The sequence below is a fragment of the Schistocerca gregaria genome, chromosome X (assembly GCF_023897955.1).
Source record: "Schistocerca gregaria isolate iqSchGreg1 chromosome X, iqSchGreg1.2, whole genome shotgun sequence".
NCBI classification, from domain to species: domain Eukaryota; kingdom Metazoa; phylum Arthropoda; class Insecta; order Orthoptera; family Acrididae; genus Schistocerca; species Schistocerca gregaria.
Genome location: NC_064931.1, coordinates 723582220 through 723596060, shown reverse-complemented (window position 1 = coordinate 723596060; position 13841 = coordinate 723582220). Strand labels below are relative to the sequence as shown.

Sequence of the window (13841 nt, the reverse complement as noted above, 5' to 3'; positions counted from 1 at the left end):
CACCACCTGTAAAAAGGGTTTTGATGGAAGTCTCTTGTGCTTTGTTTAGTGTAAAGAGTGGCTTGATAGATATTGCCTAGAGACTGATCATTTAGGGTTCAGCGCAAGTTGTCTGGATGCTTAACTGTGTTGGCCCAGTGGTTAAGGAATTGAATCCCTTTTAATGGAAGTGTTCAACTGTAGTAGGCCACAATGTATAAACTGTAAAGAAAAATTGATATCACTTTGGCCCTTCTTAATAGGCACTTAAAGGTGGTGGTCCTGGGATTTCTGTTAGTGTGACAATCAGCATATAGTTGTAACTTCAAATAAAGTAGTTGGCAAAACTGTTTTGCATTTATGATTTGAAGTAATTGTCAAATACTGGTTTGAATAAAATCACAAAATTCAGTGTAAAAAAGTCTTAATCGTGAAAATTAGGTATGGGCCATAAACTGTGAGGGGGAAAAATTGTCAAATGGTGTCTTTCTGAAACTAGGATGTAGTGCAACATATCTAATCTAATTCTCAATCTATGAATCATTACATCTGGGCAACTTTGCTAAGCTAATAATTATCACAAGCCACTCACAAATTCACACTGAACTCCACTTCCTAACCTACCTTACCCTATGGATCAGTAATCAGGGAGTCACCATAAAACAAAACTGGCATATTGTTAAGTCTTTTATCTTAAAGCAAATTAAAGTGTAAATAAAGACCACTGATGCTCTAACTCAAAGTGAAATGTGTCTAGTGGAAAACGCTGCATTTGGTTGAAGATGAGATGACTGAATGAAAATACTCTTAATATTCTTAAATTTTAATGCTCAAAATAACCTGTTTCCTCCCATTGTTTACTTAAAATTGTACTCTAATTTTCTGTGAGAAAATATTTTACTTATAAAATACTGGAACGTGTATGTTGTGATAATTTCCACTAGACACAGTTCAGTCATGAAATGGCTAAAATTAAAGTGCTTCTTAATTTGCAAAGATAAATTATTCACCTGGTTAGTGCTGTGATGAAATACAGTAAACTCTCAAAGTAGGTTTGATATCACACTCCTTGAAGGGTGCCTTTACCACTGTGCCTTTATCACTGTCTTAAAAATATCCTTTTAATAGAAATTAAAACTTGACTAATAGGCATTTCACAACAGATCTAGTGCACAAAATTGTCTGCAATTACCATCTGACACTTAACACTGAAACACTTGCTACAGAAATTTTTATGTTTATGGGTTGAGAGGGCACTACATTATTAAGTATGGTATTTGTAAAAAGGCTTATAGAGGAAAAATTATGTGATAGCTTATCTATTGTTACCTTGATTACCTCATTGTACAGATTTCGATAACTGACTAAAAAAGTGTTTTGGATAGACAAATTTTAGTATGGAATGTGAATGGTAAAGATAAATTGGATTTTATTTGATGCTATACAGTGAATGTACATGCAATACAGGGCATGTCAAAAACAGAAAACTTTCATTATCGCATACTTCCTGACCATTTTTCTTGCATTCCAACATCATTAACACTAACACTAACAATACATATAAATTTAATGTGATAAGTACCCATCAACACTGCAAAATTCCTTTTCCACCAGACAGTCTCGAAGATTCTTTGAAAACTTAGTGTCGTGTATATTGCTGCGCAGTCCTTCAGGAAGCACAGCCTAGTCTTCATTTCTGAACACTACATACATAGTGTTCCTTAGGTTATAAGAAGTCTATTTTCCAGGAGCCAATGAGCTGCAGTGTTAGCAGATATGTATGCTCTTCTCTCCAGCTGTGCCACATTTTGGTCACAGTTTAGTAACATCATGCCACCTGCTTAAAAAATTTTCTCCTTCCCTTCAACACCTATGTAATCAACAAATATATTAAATAGCAATGGCCCCATTACAGATCCCTGCAGCACTTGATATTTATGCCTTTGGTTTACGATAGCTATGCATTCCCTATTGATATTGTTCCCTATTGCCTAAGTATGAAGTTGTCATGACTGATGTTGACTTTTTACCTTCCACTGATATTGTAGGTTATTTGTTAAGTATTGTATGCTGAAACAGCAAAGTTTAGCATTAGCTTGAAAAATATGAAAAATGATGAATAACAAAATACTTTTTTTCCACAGGATTGGGATGCCAGTCACAATTGTCACTGTAATAATATCCAATGTGTACCTTATAATATGCCATGTTGCTTTAGAATGGCATTAAATATTAAAACTTTAAGGATACCATTCCTTTGTTGACCAGAGAAATGCAGGGAAATTGCATTTTAAGGTTTCTGAAACTAAGAAGTATTCTGAGTTGTAAGTGATGCTCTGTGATGGGAAGTACTGTTCGATTGCCACCAGTGTAAAATTAATGTATTCCATGAATGAAAAATTTCAATGTGAAATCTTATTTATTATTAAAATGATATTTTGTATATGTGGAAAATGAATGCTGTAAGCTTTTTAAAGTTTGCTGTATATAAAATACTGATTTTAACTTTACATTTAACTCTTCTAGAATTGTTCCTGATTCTGGTTGATGATTTTTACCAAGCACAATATTAAAAAAAATTAACAGTAGTTCCTATAATTTACTGTAAAACTAGAAATTACTTCAAAAGACAATTCCCTTCTCAGCTTTAGAGACAACTTCATAAACAACCTTTTTTGAATTTGTTTTATCCTAATAAATTAAACAGAATTAATATTGAAAATGCTGTGCAAGCTCCAAATATAAAACAATCTTTAAACAGGAAGTCTAATTTGTAATGGCAATGTCTTGTGAACATGTATTTTATTCACAAGCTCATTCCAAATAGGTGAATCATTTGCATTCATGTTTCCCAATAAATGAATGAAAATGTGCTGTAATGAATTAAATAAATTGTGCAAAATATTTTTTGTCACAGCCCTTAAGTTTAAGCATACTTTGGCAATGTTTTTGAAACTTAATGAAATTTTTGTGCATGAGCCACATGTATTGATGGTATGAGTTACCTGTAACTTAAAAGGAAGTGGTTGAACCATGGCTATTTTACTACACTGGTTTGTAGGTAAAACAGGACATTGCAAGGAGTTAGGCAGTTTCGAAATGAAAAGTGAATGACTTTAAGAATTTTTAATTCATGTGTTACCACACACCCATTCTGGTAATGTCTTCTACCCCATTAAAAAAATATATCAAAGATATAAACAAACATTCAGCACATTGATACTGTCCATCAAATGTACCTACAAAATTCAGATTGTGCATTCTGTTGGTGCAGACCATTTTCACAGACTGAACTGAATTGAGCTGAATTGAGGCAGACTGAACTTGGAAATACGGTTAGGCCAGAAGTTCTGTTAAAGTAGGTGCTCCAGAAAATTATAGACCCATAAGAATAAAAATTGTCTAAAACAGAAACAGTGAAAACACCATTAAAAGTGTATTAAAGAAACAAAATGATTACAGTGAAGGGTAACAAGGGTTCAGAAAAGGAAGACTGCACTGACAAATTTCATAATGCTCATTGAGTCCCTACATCATTAACTGCTAGTGACCCCTTTGTATCAAATAAAATACATCTGTTCAAATGGTGTTCACACACAATGTGTGCCTTTTTTGTGAAAACACTGTATACTATTACTCTGCAGAACAAGCACACAGCACACAGCCTATTCCTAGTTCTCAGAATGACCACTAGGTATCAAGAACAGTCAGTAAAAAGTGTGTAAACATGGCTCCAAGAAAGGAAGGTTAGTAGTAATTCATCATTTATATACTTCTGAAGAAGTAAAAAATATTTTTAGCAGTTCCCTGACTAATTATATCAGTGACATAAAAGATGAGTTTACTTCTGAAAAATTAATTTAGATGTATCATATTTGATACATTGGGTCTCTGACTACACTTCATATGGATGTGAGCTAATGGCAGGTGGCTAAATTTTATATTGTTAGTTCATTGTTTCAACATTATTATTTTAAGGTGCATTTCAGAACTTTAATAATGGTATAGGCGTTTCTAATGCTTTCTGTACGAAGAAAACTTCGCAAACGTGATTTAAAAATTCAAATATTATTTACAGGTACATTTGATTCAGAAATAGCTTAGCTTCTGGATGAGGGTGGTGGTGGTGGTGGTGGTGGTGGTGGTGGTGGTGGTGGTGGTCTTCACAGATTGCAACTGACATCATGAAAAAGTATTTTCAGCTAGTGATAGTACAGTACTGCCAACATAAGCTTATAAGCTTATTAAACTCCACCACCTAGAGATCAAACACAATGCTGGTACAACAGAAGAGTACATATTTTAGTAGTTCAAATAAGCATGAATGTTAATTCCTAAAAAAATCAATTTTTAAGAAATATTGTTCTATTTTAATTTTCGCCCTGTATGTCAACTGATGTCAACATCATAGTTCTGATGCAGAATGTCAGTACAGGAGTTAGGAAACTGTTTGAATATTTAATAGGTATTTAAATGATTTCTTCAGTAATATGGCAGAAAAAGCCAAAATAAAAGCATGTTTCACAAGAAGGAAGATCTCTCACCACCACCACCACCACCACCACCCCCTAGATGAGATCAAGAAATACTGGGCTGTAGGTATTGTGATTTAAGTTTTTGGTTCTCCTAAGCTTAGGCTATGTCAGAAACAATGTACTAAATATTCAGTGGTTGCTGTAAACATCAGCATAGTTTCTACAGCCTTTCAGCATATCTCAAGGTTGTTTGACCATACTCTCAGTGACAATGAAAAAGACAGATATTAGAAAGTTTCACCAGTGTTGTCAGTGATTAGAAAAACATGTTTAACATTCTTGTCCAAAGAACTGATAGACAAATGGTCCACATGAAACAATACGTTAGAGGAAAGTCTTAACCTGTGGGCCTGAAAAAACTTTGTAATGGCTTTAGCAAGTGGACTAAGACTACCTTTAGATTTTTATGTATGAGGCTGGACAGACCAACTAATTCAGATGACACCTATGCCTGAAAAATTACATATTGGTGGGAAAGTGGTATTAAAGTTGTCTGATATATTGCCAGTGGGAACAATGATTTCCATGGATCAATATTTCACTAATTTGCCTCTTCAAAGTTCTCTCCTCAATCACAGAGCTATTTGAGTGTGTTGAACAATGACCACCTCAAGGTTACAAAAAGCATTGGCTTGAAAAAAGATGGACTTCTCAAATGTGAGGGAAGAGGAAGTTTCAACCAGATGGTGAGATGGTGATGCAATTCCAATCATAAAATGGCCATGATCATTTTGCCATTCATTTGGCTTCTACATACTCTGAGGTAAATTCTGTGGAAACTTGTCGAAGGTGGAGCAAGCACCAAGGTCAGTATAAAGATTCCTTGCCCTTTCGCTGTAAATATGTAAAACTCACATGGGCAGTGTGGATCTTATGGACAGGGCCATTAGCAAATATGCCATGAAAGACAAAATGAGGAAGTGGACAACAAAGGTACTGCACAGTTTTTTGGTTTCCTGTTACTGCTGCATCATTTATTCAATACACGAACACTGCACTGGAAGAGAGAATCCTTAAAGATGGATACTGCTGAAAATCTGTTAAGCACCACTGAAAGAAAGGCAAACAACCCAGACAGATGTGAAAAGGAATGTGATGAAGAGGAAAGTGAAGAAAGGGAAGAGGATAACGAAGAGATTAGTTCAGCCAGTACCACCAATGGCCAAAAGATAAAAATGTGCTTTGCACATGCCAGAAATGGATACCAAAAAGAACAAAGATGCAGAGGAATGGGTTGTTAGAAGCTAACGAACGAGATGTTTTGAATGTATGGTGTTTTTGTGCTTTACACCAGAAAGAAATTTTTCAAAAAGTTTCATACTTAACAAGAATATCATGTAAAATTTTTAAAAATGTGTAAAGTTTATGTAATTACATTTCTAACAACTTTTATTTAAAAAACATGTGACAAGACAATCATAACTTTGTGAATTTTCTATCATGAAGTGAAATGTAACATTTATTTTTTCACTGTGGCAGATTGTCTTGTTAGCAAGCCAACGTATTGTATGAGACACACGACCTTCAACAATGTGTAAATATAAAATATATATTCATGAATATTTCAAAATCAGTGGTGTCAACCAACACATTAGTTTTTGTCCAGTTTACTCCAAAACACTGGCCTCAGGCCTCTACAGGTTAAAGTATATGGCGTGTGATTAAACATTTCAAAAGCTTTTGATTGTAACAAAAATGGTTAGACAATGGACTGTTGTGGCAAGAGTAAAACCTACAGCCATTATAAGTATTTGTTGAAAAGACAAATGTTAAAACAAAATCTAAAACCAGAAATAGAGAAATGTCTGATTCTCTGCAGGTAAAATATGGTGTTGCTCAAGGTTCATTACTAGGACTCCTGCATATTTCTTACATATAAATATGCACACAGCAGTAAATGAAATGGTGATTATGTATGTAGACACATCTTTATTAGTGTGTAGTGACTTGGTGAAGGATTTGGAAGACAGCCAGTGAGACTACATGAACAGTAGAATGGTGTTTTTAGAGAGAATTTATTGATCAATGGGAAGAAGTGACGCAGAACAGCTGAAAGGATTTTATTCGGAGCATTGGGCATTCGGTGGACTGTAATAGGGTTCTGGGAATGGAGGGGGGCAAATTTTTGACACAGGAAAAAACACTAAGATATGTTGGAAAAAGTACAAATATGTGTAATGAAAAAGTGGTAAATGGACACACAAATCCTGCTGACCATGTCGTACAGACTTACCTCCCCACAAATTGTACTGCATACCAAAATGGGCAGTAGTGGGACCATACCTATTCAATTTTAAAACTTCAAAATATCTTATTTACAAATGAGTCTTAAGAGGCTTTAGTCCTGCCTTAACTTTTCTGTGCATTTCTTATGAAGTTGATTTAGTTAAGATTGTTTAATGTTGATGACCTATTACACCATAAAGGTCATGATGGAAATCATTGATAAAGGTTAGGTTATTAAGTGCTAAGTATATAAACACCATTAATGAAGCACTAAAACTGCTAGTGGAATTATCTTACTTTATTGCAATGTAGAGGTGACATTCAACATTCATGAAAATTCTCTCTCAAATTTTAATACTACCCAATATTTTCGAAACATGGTCACTAGTACATAGAGAAAAAGGTAAATCTGGAAAACATAAAACTGCAAATCACTTGCTGACAAATGCCACAATAGAAACTGATCAAAATGTCAATTTAACAATTACTTTTTTTATGCTACAACCAACGGAAGCCATCGGCTTGAAAAATGAAATACGAATTCAGAGGAACACCAGTGTCAGGAAGTGTCTGATAAGTGAAGAAGAAAGAGTGGCTTGAAGGATTCTCGTGCATCGGGATATGATGGCGTAACTCTAGACACTCTCAAGAAATGTATTTATAAAATTGCATCACCATTATCAGCAACTATCAACTACCATATGGAAGATGGTCTATTTCCAGATGAGTTGTAAATTGATAGTTGTGCCTATTTTTGAAAAAGGAAACAGAAATATAATAGACTATTGACCCATACCTGTTCTTTCAATAATATATAAAATCTTTGAGAAGCTAATATGCATAAGAACCTGCAACTTCCTGGTAAGCAAAATAATTTGAGGGATGGTATGGGTTTGTGAATGGGGTCATCCACCATTACAGCAGCATCCAAGTTAAAGGTGTCACTAAGGCAATAGATAGTAAAGAATGTGAATCTGGCATCTTTCTTGACTTAAAAAAAAGCATTTGACTGTATTGATATGACCATATTTCCAAACTATGAAACTATAGCATTAGAAGTGCAGCCCATAATCTGATTAGATCGTGCTTGACAAATAGGAAGCAGTTAATATGATTTGTATGCTCCCTCTGCAGTGCTAATAGACACTGACATTAATTTTGGAATCCACAGGGGTCAATATTAGGACCCTTCTTTTAATCATTTATGTTAATGATGTTCACTCTATAACTAACCCAGCAACAGCTATCTTAAATGCGGATGATACCACATGTCACAATCCAAGCTATTTGGCGCTTGAAGTGGAATCTAATACTGCAGCAGACATAATTCTGCAGTATTTTAATGAAAACAATCTAAACAAATCATCTATATTGAATTTGATCTGGGGAGGCAAACTAATGAAAAACAAATTTTAATGGGTGACAAATACATTAAAAAAGAAAACTAGACCAAATTTCTTTGCCTTACACTTGATGCAAAGTTTAACTGGTCTCATCATGTAAAAAATTTGCAAAATGCTGTCTGCTACCATATATGACCTATGAAAACTAACACATTTTTGTAAGATTAACACTCCAAGGTAAATATATTTCACACCATTTGAGTCCCGTCTGAGCTATGGAGTAGAAGTATGTGGATCCAGCAGTAAAGATAATATGGAAAGTGTACTTATTCTACAAAAGAAGTCACAATTATGGGAAAGAAGTTGTCAGTGAGTCCTGTAGAAATTTGTTTAAAGAATACAAACTAGTAACTGCTCATAACCTGTATGTACTAAAGATGATTATTCTACAAAGTTGCAGCCTATATTCTAATATAAACAGCCCTACAAGTGTAACACACTTCAAAAAGTCTTATAGATAATATACACTCCTGGAAATTGAAATAAGAACACCGTGAATTCATTGTCCCAGAAGAGCAAACTTTGACAAATTCCTGGGGTCAGATACATCACATGATCACACTGACAGAACCACAGGCACATAGACACAGGCAACAGAGCATGCACAATGTCGGCACTAGTACAGTGTATATCCACCTTTCGCAGCAATGCAGGCTGCTATCCTCCCATGGAGACGATCATAGAGATGCTGGATGTAGTCCTGTGGAATGGCTTGCCATGCCATTTCCACCTGGCGCCTCAGTTGGACCAGTGTTCGTGCTGGACGTGCAGACCGCATGAGACGACGCTTCATCCAGTCCCAAACATGCTCAATGGGGGACAGATCCGGAGATCTTGCTGGCCAGGGTAGTTGACTTACACCTTCTAGAGCATGTTGGGTGGCACGGGATACATGCGGACGTGCATTGTCCTGTTGGAACAGCAAGTTCCCTTGCCGGTCTAGGAATGGTAGAACGATGGGTTCGATGACGGTTTGGATGTACCGTGCACTATTCAGTGTCCCCTCGACGATCACCAGAGGTGTACGGCCAGTGTAGGAGATCGCCCCCTCACCATGATGCCGGGTGTTGGCCCTGTGTGCCTCGGTCGTATGCAGTCCTGATTGTGGCGCTCACCTGCACGACACCAAACACGCATATGACCATCATTGGCACCAAGGCAGAAACGACTCTCATCGCTGAAGACGACACGTCTCCATTCGTCCCTCCATTCACGCCTGTCGCGACACCACTGGAGGCGGGCTGCACGATGTTGGGGCGTGAGCATAAGGTGGCCTAACGGTGTGCGGGACCGTAGCCCAGCTTCATGGAGATGGTTGCGAATGGTCCTCGCCGATACCCCAGGAGCAACAGTGTCCCTAATTTGCTGGGAAGTGGCGGTGCGGTCCCCTACGGCACTGCATAGGATCCTACGGTCTTGGCGTGCATCCGTGTGTCGCTGCGGTCCGGTCCCAGGTCGACGGGCACGTGCACCTTCCGCCGACCACTGGCGACAATATCGATGTACTGTGGAGACCTCACGCCCCACGTGTTGAGCAATTCGGCGGTACGTCCACCCGGCCTCCCGCATGCCCACTATACGCCCTCGCTCAAAGTCCGTCAACTGCACATACAGTTCACGTCCACGCTGTCGCAGCATGCTACCAGTGTTAAAGACTGCGACGGAGCTCCGTATGCCACAGCAAACTGGCTGACACTGACGGCGGAGGTTCCTGGTGTGGCCGCTGTGTCGTGAGTGTGATCATTGCTTGTACAGCCCTCTCGCAGTGTCCGGAGCAAGTATGGTGGGTCTGACACACCGGTGTCAACGTGTTCTTTTTTCCATTTCCAGAAGTGTATTTTAAAATATAGAAAGGCCAGATACAAAAGGTTTCAATACTGACCTAGGAATATCTTACCATAATGCACTTACTATTAAAGTGCTCAGTTCCAATACATACAAAACATTACATCATTTGTATAACTTTCTCTCCCAAAAACTGCAATCAGTTTGGTATAACACTAACCAATCTTGGGCAGAAGTATTGTCACAAACTGATACAGATGCTGCATACAATATCTTTCTCCCCACTTTTCATAACAAAGTTTCAAACCTGCTTTCCAAAAAGATTGGTTAAAATCCACTCCTGTAGCTATAGATACAGATGTTCTTGGATCACATCTGGCATTAAAAACTCTATTTTAAGAAAGTGTTAGTAACTACAAAAATGTATATAGTAGGGTAATAAATTTAGCAAAAGTATTAACGATAGACTAATCATGAAGTCAGACAATAAATCAAGGACTACATGGGAAATTGTTAAAAAAGAAATAGGAAAAAGCTGTAAAGACAGGGATATTGTACTTAAATCTAGTGGTAACACTGAAACAAAGAAGGAAGTCTTGCCCAATTACATTAACTACTACTTCCTAAGTGTACCTGATAAATTAAGCAAGAGCTTTACCAAAGAAGAAAAACAGTACCAAAAGTACTCCGTAACATAAGTCCCATTAATAAATATGAAATATTCAAGGTAATTAACAGTATGAAACCCGAAATGGCTGCAGGACTGGACGAAGTGCCAGTGACAAGTCCTCTCAAATATTGGAACCACTGGTACATGTTGCCAATTTATCATTCAATGAAGATGTGTTCCCCCAAAGGCTGAAAATTTATAAGGTTTCCCCATTATTAAAAAAATGGGGATACACATAGGATATAAATCTATAGACCTATATCCCTCCTTTCAACTATATATATATATATATATATATATATATATATATATATATATATATATATTTTTTTTTTTTTTTTTTTTTTTTTTTTTTTTTTTTTTTGGGGGGGGGGGGGGGGGGAAACCGATGGAAAATTACTCATAAGTTACCTTGACACCTCCAATCTTCTAAATTGTAGTCAACCTGGTTTTCGTACAGGTCACAGCACAGAAACACCTATGTAGGCCTATATGGAAGAAATTGTTAGAAAATAAGACAATAAAAAATGTGTAGTAGGATCAACCTAGATCCTTCCAAGGCCTTCGATGCAGTAGATCATCAAATTCTCCTTGACAAACTGGAGGGAATAGGCATTGGAGGTATTGGGAGGAAATGATTTGAATCCTATCTCCAAGATAGAACTCATGTTGTGGAACTCGCCTAATCTCAGAATAATCAAAAAATTTGTTACCTGATGCTAAGAAAGTGGCAGTAGGTGTCCCCCCAGGGCAGTGTTCTTGGCCCTCTGTTATTCCTAGTCTATATAAATGACATTGAAAGCCCAACAGGCCATAAAAAAATTATTTGCAGATCACACAAGCATAATTATGTGATAACATCAAATCCTTATTCACTACAGCTGAAAAAGTTCTGAAGAGTGTTCAACAGTGGTTTTACGATAAGTTAACACTCAATTTAAATGAAACAAATTACGTATAGTACAGTAAAGTAAATGACAAGGGTGGTTACCATTTATCACTGAGTGACCATGAAGTAGAGAAAGTCTTGTCTCGAAATTTTTGGGCATTTACATCGATCTGCACCTGAGCTGGAAAGACCATGTTGCATACATATCCAAAAAACTCAGTTCAGCATGTTTTGCACTGAGAATAATCTCTAGAGTTTGCAGTGCAGAGTGTACAAGATTAGTGTACATGGCTTATTTCGATTCTATTATGTCCTATGGAATAACATTCTGGGGTGCAACTAAACGTCGCTTGAGAGGTTTTTAAATTACAGAAAAGGGCCATTAGAACTATTACACACAGCTCTCCACAAACACACTGCAAGCAAGTGTTCATGCAACTAAACATTCTTACAGTACCATTTTTGTACATATTAAAAAGCATACTGCATAAAAGAACATGCTGGAATAGTTTACATATAAATTCAGATCTTCATGACTACAATATCTGTATCTGTAAGATTCTGCATGTAGAAAGAACAAGAAAAACAAAACTCAAAAACATGTGGGCCACTATGGAATAAAGCTTTATAAGGCTCTGCCACTCTGCCTCAGGGGAACAGAAGATGAAGTAAAATTTAAGTCAGAATTTAAAAAGTATCTCATAAATAAATGTTTTATGACATGGTGGAATATTTTGAATCCTTAAATCACTAACTGAAAATTGTTGTCAATATCATGTTGTTCTCATTGTCAGGTATACTCTTTTAACTGTATATTATCTGTAATGTGTTTTCCAAAAGGTACTAAATATATATAAATTCATCACATACAGTACATGTTAAAACAGCATGTAAAAGAACAACCCATTAATTCAATGTTTTAATTTTAAACATATTATGTAATTTTAATTTTATGTGTTTGATAGAAATTTGTAATATTCTGCTGTGCATATTTTGGACAGTATTAGGGCAATCCCTATATCATATAAATGATGCAAAGCATGATAATAAATGAAATGAAATTATGGCAGTAAACAGTAACAAAACACTTACTAAATAAATAAATGATCACAACACTAGAAGTAGAGAGACCCTTCATCATCTCTCATAGAACAACACTTTGAGAAAAGCCCTCACTATGCAGGTATAAAACTACTGAATTGCTTCCACCCTAACTCCAAATTGCCCATTACAGAACTGAAAAAGAAATTAAAATTATGGCTCCTAAACAATCCTGTGTACTCAATGGATGAGTTTCTAGATTTAGTACACTTGTATGATGGAAGACCATCTATCTAAAAAATATGAATCTCAGATTTTAGACTGTGTCACAACCTGTAAATTCCTTAATCTATGTATTGCAACAGCAAATTGTTTTTACATATAATCCGTGTTATGACTGCCTCACAATTTTTCACAAACACAACTCTTATTTGCTGTAAGTTCACAAGGTTGATGACTGAACAACAAACGAAAAGTTCACTTCTCTCTCTCTCTCTCTCTCTCTCTCTCTCTCTCTCTCTCTCTCTCTCTCTCTCTCTCTCTCTCTCTCACATGCACACACACGTGAATAGCCGGTGTTTACCATGGTGCTTTTGGTATGCCTTAGGCATAGACAACCTCACCCTCTGTGGTGTAATATGGGTTGCTGGCCCTCAGGGGCTACCTTGGCTCTGGTATAACACCCCTCATCTCTTGGAGAAGCTGGTGCGAGACGGGTGACCTGGGGGAGAGAGTACCAATACAGCCTGGTGCCATAGGCTGACCTGCAGCTACGTCCACCTGAAGGAGGTGGTGGAACCCGGCTGCCAGAGAGTAGGGCACCACCTTCCGTGTGAGGCGGCTGGAAAGCCGCAGCAGTGGCAGTATTGAGGCGATATTGGGCTGGGCAAGCAGCATGGGGACGTGCGCGTCATCCAGCCAAGGCGGCGCCAAAGAGGGGCCGGAAAGTGTGTTCAGGGGAAGCTCATGGAGCTGTCCCGGGTCCTGAGTATGCAGTGGCACGGAGATAGCAGCCAGCGTCTGCCAGCTATCTCCAGGAAGATCATCCACCAACTGAGGAGAGGGCATCAGGCATCAACACACACACACACACACACACACACACACACACACACACACACACACACACACACACACACACACAGAGAGAGAGAGAGAGAGAGAGAGAGAGAGAGAGAGAGAGAGAGAGAGAGAGAGAGAGAGGGGGGGGGGGGAGAGAGAGAGGGGGGAGAGAGAGAGAGAGAGAGAGAGAGAGAGAGAGAGAGAGAGAGAGAGAGAGAGAGAGAGAGAGAGAGAGAGAGGGGGGGGGGGGG

General features: G+C 37.6%; 2 protein-coding genes across 2 annotated transcripts in view; one reads left to right on the top strand and one right to left on the bottom strand.

The window, feature by feature from the left end:
• The window catches only part of LOC126297800 (P protein), a 92086-nt gene extending 89203 nt beyond the window's left edge, over window positions 1–2883 (top strand). The window contains exon 20 of the mRNA XM_049989005.1: window positions 2124–2883. Coding sequence (XP_049844962.1) covers window positions 2124–2208 — 85 coding nt within the window. The 3' untranslated portion in view covers window positions 2209–2883. The remainder of the gene's footprint in view (window positions 1–2123) is intronic.
• Window positions 2884–4051: 1168 nt separating this feature from the next.
• On the bottom strand, window positions 4052–13596 carry LOC126298292 (uncharacterized). Its single transcript, XM_049989590.1, has 2 exons — window positions 13293–13596; window positions 4052–4155 (listed from the first exon to the last, which is right to left on the bottom strand). The coding sequence occupies exons 1-2, from the start codon at window positions 13594–13596 to the stop codon at window positions 4052–4054; spliced, it is 408 nt and encodes a 135-aa protein (XP_049845547.1).
• Window positions 13597–13841: the final 245 nt, after the last annotated feature.

Coding starts and splice junctions, on each gene's coding strand:
- LOC126298292 (XM_049989590.1), bottom strand. CDS start 13,596: ATGCCCTCTCCTCAGTTGGTGGATGATCTTCCTGGAGATAGCTGGCAG. Junction 4,156..13,292: donor TCAGGTGGACGTAGCTGCAG/GTCAGCCTATGG, acceptor TCATGATGTCAG/TTGCAATCTGTGAAGACCAC.